Below are 9763 nucleotides of genomic sequence, written 5' to 3'. Positions count from 1 at the left end.
ATGTAGGTGAAGACATATATACATATATGAGAAAAAAATCTGTACAGTACATAGGACATGTTATCAAAAGCAAGTCTTATAGTTTATTTTTCAAACAGATAATCCAAGATCAAATGGATTTTATCAGGCAGAAATATTTTATATTTTATAATAACTGGGTAAAATGGCAAAATTAATATGGACAATAGACTACTAGGAATATAAAAATTTAAATATAATTTATTATAAAGCATTAGGGTTTCAGTGTCATAGAAACTCACCTGTAAACTCTTTCGTTTTCATTGTCACATTTTTCAGATCAACCTTCCCACCACCTGTAGGACAAAAAGCAGTCACAGACCAACAATGAGACTGTTCCTTCTGCTTTCTCTACTTATGATACCTCTCCCCCAACTAGAACATTGATCATCTTGAATTTTAGTTCCAGACTATTATATTACATTTTTCATCATATTTACTTAGATATAAGAATGCTTTTTAAAGTTTTTTCCTCCACTTTGTTTCATGCATCTCAGTTTTTTCCCCTGTATTCAGATTCTGTTATTTTGTTTATAGTCGGTTTTTTGTTCTCCTGTTAACTATTTATACATTTCTTTTGGTTCCTGATGCTGTAAAATTTTACAACGTTTTTTTTGGGTTTTTTTTTTTTTTTTTTTTTTTTTGTTTTTTTATTTATTTTTGGGACAGAGAGAGACAGAGCATGAACGGGGGAGGGGCAGAGAGAGAGGGAGACACAGAATCGGAAACAGGCTCCAGGCTCCGAGCCATCAGCCCAGAGCCTGACGCGGGGCTCGAACTCACGGACCGCGAGATCGTGACCTGGCTGAAGTCGGACGCTTAACCGACTGCGCCACCCAGGCGCCCCATGATGCTGTAAAATTTTATATGACTGTTTAGGTACAGGTTGAAAATATATTTTTTTAATTTTTTAATTAAAAAAAATTTTAAGTTTATTTATTTTGAGAGAGAGAGAGAGCACACACACAAGCAGGGGAGGGGCAGAAAGAGAGGGAGAGAGAGAATCTCAAGCAGGCTCCACATTGGCAGCACAGAGCCTCACACAGGCCTTGATCTCACAAACCCTGAGATCATGACCTGAGCTGAGATCAAGAGTCAGACACTTAGCCAACTGAGGCATCCAGATGCCTGAAAAAAATTGTTTTATTTGACTTAGCTCTCAGTGTTCCCTTTCAATATAGGACAACAGGGAAGGAAGGATAAGAAGAAATGAAATGATAATATATAAATAATTCTGGGAAAACATTGTATAAAACAAAAACAGTATCATCTTGAATGAGGATAAAAGTCCAAAATAAAATCGGATTATGATAGATTAAGGATGCATATTGTAATTTCTACAATAACCTTTGAGGCTTCTAAATTAACAAGAAAAATAAAAAATAATTAGTCCAAAAGGAAGGCAAGAATGGAAGGAAACAGAAAGTTGAACATGTACAAAAACAGGAATTCAGTAAAAGTAGATTTAAACACAAATATGTCAGTAATCTCATAATTACTACTAATATTGCAAAAATGATTTTCAGATTGCTAATTGTTTAGGGTTTTTGCATGCTAATTGGTTAGGATTTTTGCATTGTTTGTTTATACAAAGATTAGCCTGTGATTTTCCTTTTTTGTGTCTTCTTCATCAAATTTCGGCATAAAGATTATGATAGTTCCATAAATCAAACTGGCAAGTGTTTCTTGTTTTTATGTTTTTTGAAGAGTTGAGTAACGTGGAAATTATTTCTTACTTCTATGCTAGGTAAAATTCATCAAGGAAGTGATCTAAGGCTCTAAAATTTAAGAATTTAAAATATCTGAAATCTAAGGATTCAGAGAAGTCAAAAGTAAAAGGATGGATAAGTATAGACCATACAAACACTAAGCAAAGGTAGAGTAGGAATATTAACATCAAACAAAACAGGCTTTAAGAAAAAACTTTTCTAGTAATAACAAAAAGAAGTTTAATTCACCGTGAAGATGTCATAATTCCAAACTTGTATGCTCGTATTAACATGGTGTCAAAAAAAACAAAGAAAATTATAAAATTATAATGAGAAATAAAAATCCAAAATTACACTGAGAGAAATTTTTTAAAGTTCATTTATTTTGAGATAGAGAGTGTGCGAGCAGAGGTCAGGGGCAGAGAGAGGGAGAATCTTAAGCAGGCTCCACGCTGTCTGCACAGAGCCAGATGTGGGGCTCAAAGTCACAAATTATGAGTTATGACCTGAGTCATGAGCCATTCAGGCACCCAGGGGGAGATTTGATACATCTTTGTCAGTAGTTAATAGAAGAAGCAGATATTAAGATATTAAATCATTAAGACTTTAGGATATTTGAACAAGAAATTTAACAAAGTTGATTTAATGGAGATATAGGCAACACCGTACCCAATAATTTCAGAATGCATATTTTTTCACATAGGGAATATTTAGCAAAAATCACCATGTACTGGATTATAAAGCCAAATCTCAACACACTAAAAAGTAATGGCTATAAGCAATTCAAAAATAATAGTAAGGAAAGTTTCACTTAGAAGAGCACTAAATAGAATAAATCACCTAGGAATAAAGTTAACAAAAGAAGTACAAAGATCATACTTCAAACACTACAAAACACTGTTGAAAGAAATAAGACAAAACTCTTAGCAAAATAGGAATAGAAGGGAACTCCTTTAATCTGATAAAAGTTACATATATAAAACTTCAATAAGGTAATACTTAATGGTGAAATATGGAAATGTTTCTCTTTGTGATCAGAAATGAGGCAGGCTGGGGCACCTGAGTGGCTCAGTCGGTTGAGTGTCCGACTTCGGCTCAGGTCTTGATCTCATGGTTCATGGGTTCAAGCCCCGCATCGTGTTGACAGCTCAGAGCCTGCTTCAGATTCTGTGTCTCCCTCTCTCTCTGCCACTCTCCCACTCATGTTCTTTCTCTCTCTCAAAAATAAATAAACATTAAAAAAAATGTTTAATTAAAAAAAAAAAAAAAGAAATGAAGTAGGAACTCCTGGGTGGCTCAGTCGGTTAAGCATCTGACTCTTGATTTCAGCTCAGGTCACGATTTCATGGTCCTAAGATCGAGCCCCCACATCGGGTGTGGTGCTGAGCATGAGCCTGCTTAAGATTCTCTCCCTTCCTCTCCCTCTGCCCAGCCCCCACTTGTGCTCTCTCTCTCTCTCTCTCTCTCTCTCTCTCTCTCTAAAAGAAAAAAAGGAAAAGAAATGAGGTAAGGATGTCCGCTATCATCACATTTACAATACTATATTGGAAATTCTAACTGAAGCAGTAAGGCATGATGAAGAAATAAAAGGCATAATGATAGAAAAGAAAGAAAACTGCCATTATTTGGAAACATAATTATATATGTAGAAAACTCAGGAGGATATTCAGATAATTATAGTTTATAAAAGTATAGAAAGGTTGCTGGGTACAAGGTCATTACACAAAAATCAATATTTTTTATGTATCAGCAACAAACTGAAAAAGAAAAAAATTTAAATATACCATTTTCAACAGTATAAAAAATACCTAAAAATAAATCCATTGCATTAAATGCAAAACTTTACCTAGAAAATTATACAATAGCCAGCCTAGGACACCAGAACACCAAGAAGATGATGTTAACTTTGTTAGTCCAAGCCACTGTTTGGACTGTGAGGAAAAGGAAGATGCAGGCCGACCCACCTGCCCCTACTCTGACACTTTCAGCAGTAAACAACTTCTTAAAAATAAGTTTGAACACATAGGTGGGAAAGTTTGTGTTCAAACCAGGGATTGTAATAGCTTTTCTTATATTCTAGAATATACCAAAACAAAAGTAGATTCCGATGGGGACGTTGTTCAAGATGGAGTCAGAGTGTTCATCAAAAAGAAAGCACAGCTAACACTTTTAGGAACAGAATTGGTCTAAGTTGAAGAGTTTGTGTTCAACAACCCCAACAAGAAAAGAAACTTGTGGCTGTGGAGAAAGCTTTAATATGTGAAACCTCGGGACTAGTCTGGCTGTAAGCTCCTGGAGGCTTGTGGAAGTCTGCGGGCTTACGGAAAAAATCACGTGACTGTTATATGCTTAAGGTTTATAATGTATAACTGCCTTGTGAGGAAAATACAGTGATGCATTTTGAAAATGAAGCCACTATGTTAGACTCTAGATGGTGTTATTTGTATTCTTTTTAGGGGACAGAAAATGAGAAGCCATCACTTTTGGGGGGGGTCATTTTTCTACTTTTTCCCTTCCTTTTAAAAGATTCATGTATAATTAACATTCAGTAAGTTTTAGATGTACAATATCCTAATTACACAATTTTATACATTTCTCAGTGCTCATCAAGATAATTCTACTCTAAATCCCCTTTACCTATTTCACTCACCTGCTCCACTCACTTTTCTGTTAAGGAAAAAAATCCTACTCTGCACTTAACTCTCTTGAATCTTTTCTGTTAGAACTAATTCCATTACAATTGCCTTTCTGAGAGGATTTTGGGAAATGTATTCTTAATAGGTGTGCAGTCATTAGATCTCTGTTGAATGGCCTGACTGCAAATCCATTGGTATTTTCCTGACCAGTTGACAGCTTTTAAAATTTAGAGGTAGGACTGACTTTTAATCATTAAAAACAATTGTTTAGTGCTCACAAGTTTATATTTTTAGGTTTGATAACGATTCTTGTGTATTTTCTAAATACACTGACAAAACAGATTTGGAGGTTTACATACGTCTTAGGACACTTATACTAGGCAGGTAAATTACATTAAAAAGATTGGTCTTCATAAAAGATCTTCCCAGAGAGCATTAATATTTTTTTTTAAGTTTTTACTTAAATTCCAGATAGCATTAGGGGTGCCTGGGTGGCTCAGTTGGTTAAATGTCCAACTCTTGATTTCAGCTCAGGTCATGATCTCACAGTTTGTGAGTTTCAGCCCCTCATAGAGCTCTGTGCTGACAGCACAGAGCCTGCTTGGGATTCTCTGTCTCTTTAACTCTCTACCCATCCCCTGTTCGCTTGCTCTCTCTCTCTCTCTCTCTCTCTCTCTCTCTCTCAATAAATAAATAAATAAACATTAAAAAAAATTTAAATTCCTGATAGCATTAATCTTTTCCCTCTGCTTTTACTGTGATTATCTTAAGTTCTCTTAGTCTGTCAATAAGATTTCAGCCACATCTATTTTTTACTTTGATGTTTATAATTTATTTAGTAGTTCTATAATGATTGCTTAGTACTTTGTTTCTTTAGTTAGGCAATTCCCCTTGTTTTATTTTTAAAATTTAATTATTTTTTAATTTTATTTTTTATAGTTTCAAGTTTTAATTAATTTTTTTAAATGTTTTTAAAATTTATCTTGAGAGAAAGTGTGCATGAGAAGGGGATGGGCAGAGGAGAGGGAGAGAAAGAATCTTAAGTCTGAAGCCAGGCTCCATCTCAGGACTGTGAGATCATGGTGTGAGCTGAAATTAAGAGTCAGATGCTTAAGGGGTGCCTGGGTGGTTCAGTCGGTTGAGCGTCCGGCTTCGGCTCAGGTCATGATCTCACGGTTCGTGAGTTCGAGCCCTGCATTGGGCTCTGTGCTGACAGCTCAGAGCCTGGAGCCTGCTTCAGATTCTGTGTCCCCTCTTTCTCCACCCCACACCTGCTTGTGCTCTGTCTCTCTCTGTCTTTCAAAAAAGAATAAACATTAAATAAAAAAAGAGTCGGATGCTTAACCTTAAAACCTCAGTTGGTTTTAAGCATCCGACTCTTACATCAGGCATACATACTCTGTAAGATCCGACTCTTACATCAAGCATACATCAGGGCATGTATGAAGAATGGACAAATGTCCGAAACATAAAAAAAAAAAAAAAGAGTCGGATGCTTAAAACCAACTGAGCCAGCCAGGCGCCCCTCAAGTTTTTACTTAAACTCCAGTTAGTTAACATATAGTGTAATATTACTTTCAGGAGTAGAATTTAGTGATTCATCACTTCCATACAACACCCAGTGCTCAACACAAGTGCCCTCCTTAATCCCCATCACCCATTTAGCCCACCCTCCCCACCTTCCCTCCAGCAACCCTGTGGGGATAAGCTTAGGAATCCCCCAGGTTTACACCAATGGGTTAACAAGGCATAAAGAAATACAAAGTCATAAAATGCTCACACCCAAGTTTGGGTAAACTAGATTGGCACTCCAAGAATAGGGGGGTGCAAAGACACCCCAAGAATAGGGAGGCACAAAGGTGCCAGGAATAGGGAGGAGCCAAGGCACCCCAAAATAGAGAGGGGGTGCAGAGGTCCCAGAATAGAGAGGGAGAGGCAAAGGCCTAAAATAGGTATGGTGCTAAGGTGCCCAATATATAGATAGGTATATGAAATTTTTTTTTAATGTTTATTTATTTTTGACAGAGAGAGAGAGAGCATGAGCAGGGGAGGGGCAGAGAGAGAGAGAGGGAGACACAGAATCCGAAGCAGGCTCCAGACTCTGAGCTATCAGCACAGAGCCCGACACGGGGCTTGAACCCACAGACCGTGAGATCATGACCTGAGCTGAAGTCGGATGCTCAACTGACTGAGCCACCCAGGCGCCCCTGATAGGTATATGAAATGAACAAGATTAGATATTCAGGGTGGAAGCACCCCCAAGTTAGTACTACAGCAGAAAATCTGCTTTCATAGGAGAATAGGGCCAGGTTAGGTAAATTGGTGAATTGGACTATGGACCGCTGTGCTGCAGGCAAAGCAGCCCGAAGTGGGAGATGGTTAACGTAAGAAAAGGTGCCTTATTAACCCTGAGGTTATTTCCCCTATCTGCCTTATCCCCTAGGCTGGCAAAGATAAACAGGTATGATAAATAGCGCCTCCTGTCTGTTGTTAACAACCATCTACCCATCTGCCTGGTGCCCAGATTTTGTTTTATATTGACCCAAACCCCAAACACTGTATATCTTCAAAACCCCCCTTTTCCCTCACGTCCCCAAGTTAATGTTCCTAGTTTGTCTCTTTGTACACACCCATTACATTTGGGTGTAAGCCTTCTGATCTGAATAAATATGGGGCAAGGGCCCTTATTCGGGGCTCTTGTCTTTTCCCCAGACATTATCCATCTCTTGCTTTAATCTTGTGTCCACTCTTTTGCTGGTCAAAAGAGAACTTTAGACTTAGAGTCTATGACACAACCCTTAGTTCTTTCTCTATCATTTGGAATCTGTTTCATGGTTTGTCTCTCTCTCTTTTTTAAAAAAAAAATTTAATGTTTTATTTATTTTTGAGAGAGAGAGAGCACAAGCAGGGGAGGAACAGAAAGAGAGGGAGACACAGAATCTGAAGCAGGCTCCAGGCTCTGAACTGTCAGCACAGAGCCTAACAAGGGGCTCGAACTCACGGAACCATGAGATCATGACCTGAGCCAAAGTCGGATGCTTAACCGACTAAGCAACCAAGGCACCCTTGTCTCTCTCTCTTTTTTTTTTTTTATAAAAAAATTTTTTTTTAAGGTTTATTCATTTCTCAGAGACAGAGAGAGCGTGAGCAGGGGAGGGGCAGAGAGAGAGAGGGAGACACAGAATCTGAAACAGGCTCCAGGCTTTGAGCTGTCAGCACAGAGCCCGATGCAGGGCTTGAACTCATGGACTGCAAGATCATGACCTGAGCCAAAGTCAGATGCTTAACCGACTGAGCCATATGGGTGCCCCTGTCTCTTTTAGTGCCACCATGTTATGTAACCTTCTCATTTTGAGATCTAGTTTTATTGAATCCATGAAATTGCTCTGTAATGTGAATTAATTGTCAAGTACTTCTTTTTGGTTGTTCCTTAGGTTAAACTGACTATATTACTACAAGATGGGGTTATTTGTTTTTTGCATGCTATCTTCCTTCCATTCCATCTTCTTTCCTTATTTTTCTTTTGCTATTTTTCTCTGCTGTGCTAATGCTAGAATTGGTGCCATATCCTTTCTTTTCGTTTTGCATATACTTCAGCAGTTGTGTTCAGATTTTCATTTTATTCTCAGGATTTAATGTAACAATGTTTAGTTGCTCTCTTGATAGCATCTCAGACCAGTTAGCTTTCTTCAGCTAGGTGTATTTAAAGAAAACTGTTCTACTCACTTCTATTGTAATCGGAGAGTGTGGTGATATGTTACATGGTCTTCATTATATGTGAGCCCTGCTCCCATATCTGAGGTTTGGTTTCATGTCCCAGCAGGGTTCGTTGCTCTAGTTAAGTAGAATGAACTCGGTAAAGACATTTAACCAAACCACAGATCTGTGCATGGGATGGTATTCTTGGGCTTCCCATCAGACCTTCAATTCTGCCTGTAGCTCTTTGTTCTTGTTCACTTTGTTAGGTATTGGAGGAAAGAAAAACTAGACAGATTTTGGTTTTTTCATCATCTCAAACTGGAATCCTCTGGACCGGTTTAGATAGTATTAAAATAAATTGAAGAATTGAAAGAACTTACTCCTAAAACTCTCTGTGCCTGTCACCTTTTGTTAGAGTGATAGGTGGTGGTGGACAGTTGATAGATGCAATTATTTGATAGGTTTTTGCAATTATTATTATTGGTCTCTCGATTTTTTTCACTTCTTTGCTCAACATAGGTAATTTATTTATTTTACACTGGAAAAATGTTCATTTTATTAATATTTTCAACATCTTAATCTCATGTTATATATAACATATTGTAATAGTATTATTATGCTTGATATCTAGTATGTTTTTAAAATTCTTAGTATGTTTCTCTCTATCCCTTTTTAGTCTTTCTGACTATATCAGAATAGCTGAGGCATATATACTGGAAATAACCATCCGTCAATGTTTTAAATATTTTTATTTTTTATATTTATTTTTATTAAAAACATTTTAAATGTTTTTATTTATTTTTGAGAGAGAGAGAGAGAGAGAGAGAGAGAGAGATAGCAGCAGAAGAGCAGAGAGAACAGGAGAGAGAGAATTCCAAGCAGGTTCCACACTGTCAGCACAGAGCCTGATGCAGGGCCTGAACCCATGAACCATGAGATCATGACCTGAGCTGAAATCGAGTCGGACACTCAACAGACTGAGGCACACAGGCACCCCAACCATTAGTCAATTTGAATCATTCTTCATCATAGGCTGTTCTCTTATTGTTTAGTGTTTCTTTGAAATGTTTCTCATTCTGTTTTCATTTTCTTCTTTATTCTTTGATCTGAGAATTGTTTGTCAGTACTCTCACCAATTTTAATTATTCATAGTAGAACACTCTCTTAAAGAAGAGACAGGATGTACTTTCACGTGAAACTTGAATTCAGCCACATCCTTTAAAAAATGCCCTGTTGATACTAAATAAACACTATCACTGGTCTATGGATACTCTCAAACCCAAGCTGTCCTAAAGGGAATGCATTTTTATGTGCAATGCTCACCAGCAACTGGTAGGTTTTGTGAAAAATCTTCAAGTTCTTTGTGTGACAGCTTAATCCCCATATTTTCCAGAAATGGGACGAGGTTATTCATAGCCACCTTTCCTCCTTAGGAGAGACAAATTATCATAAAAACAACCAAGATGCAGAAAAACTCCTTACTAATTCATGTATATTATGGTTATCACTTTACTCATGAAGACTTTAAGGTCCAGTAAAAGCTAGTCAACGGTATAAGGAGGGTCAATTTTAAGACTAGATGGAGAGTCTCATCCTCAGACTGTATCTTGTTGTTCATATCAACATAGTGCAAGTTCGAAAGGGGCTGGGTAATTTCCTAGGGATTTATGGCATATACCACATATCCATAAATATTGGGAA

General features: G+C 37.4%; 1 protein-coding gene and 1 pseudogene across 1 annotated transcript in view; one reads left to right on the top strand and one right to left on the bottom strand.

Moving 5' to 3' along the window:
* The first annotated feature begins 3624 nt into the window (after positions 1-3624).
* LOC145715128 (iron-sulfur cluster assembly 1 homolog, mitochondrial pseudogene) lies at positions 3625-3990 on the top strand (annotated as a pseudogene).
* Positions 3991-9368: 5378 nt separating this feature from the next.
* LOC145715124 (uncharacterized) overlaps positions 9369-9763 on the bottom strand; it is a 37326-nt gene continuing 36931 nt past the window's right edge. The window contains exon 15 of the mRNA XM_081794742.1: positions 9369-9490. Within this exon, the coding sequence (XP_081650868.1) occupies positions 9369-9490 (122 nt within the window). The remainder of the gene's footprint in view (positions 9491-9763) is intronic.

The sequence above is a fragment of the Panthera onca genome, assembly GCF_046562875.1.
Source record: "Panthera onca isolate mPanOnc1 chromosome E1 unlocalized genomic scaffold, mPanOnc1 haplotype 2 h2.Chr16_ul_12, whole genome shotgun sequence".
In the NCBI taxonomy this organism is placed as follows: Eukaryota; Metazoa; Chordata; class Mammalia; order Carnivora; family Felidae; genus Panthera; species Panthera onca.
The sequence above is the reverse complement of the archived record's forward strand: the minus strand, read 5'-3'. Positions and strand labels throughout refer to the sequence as shown.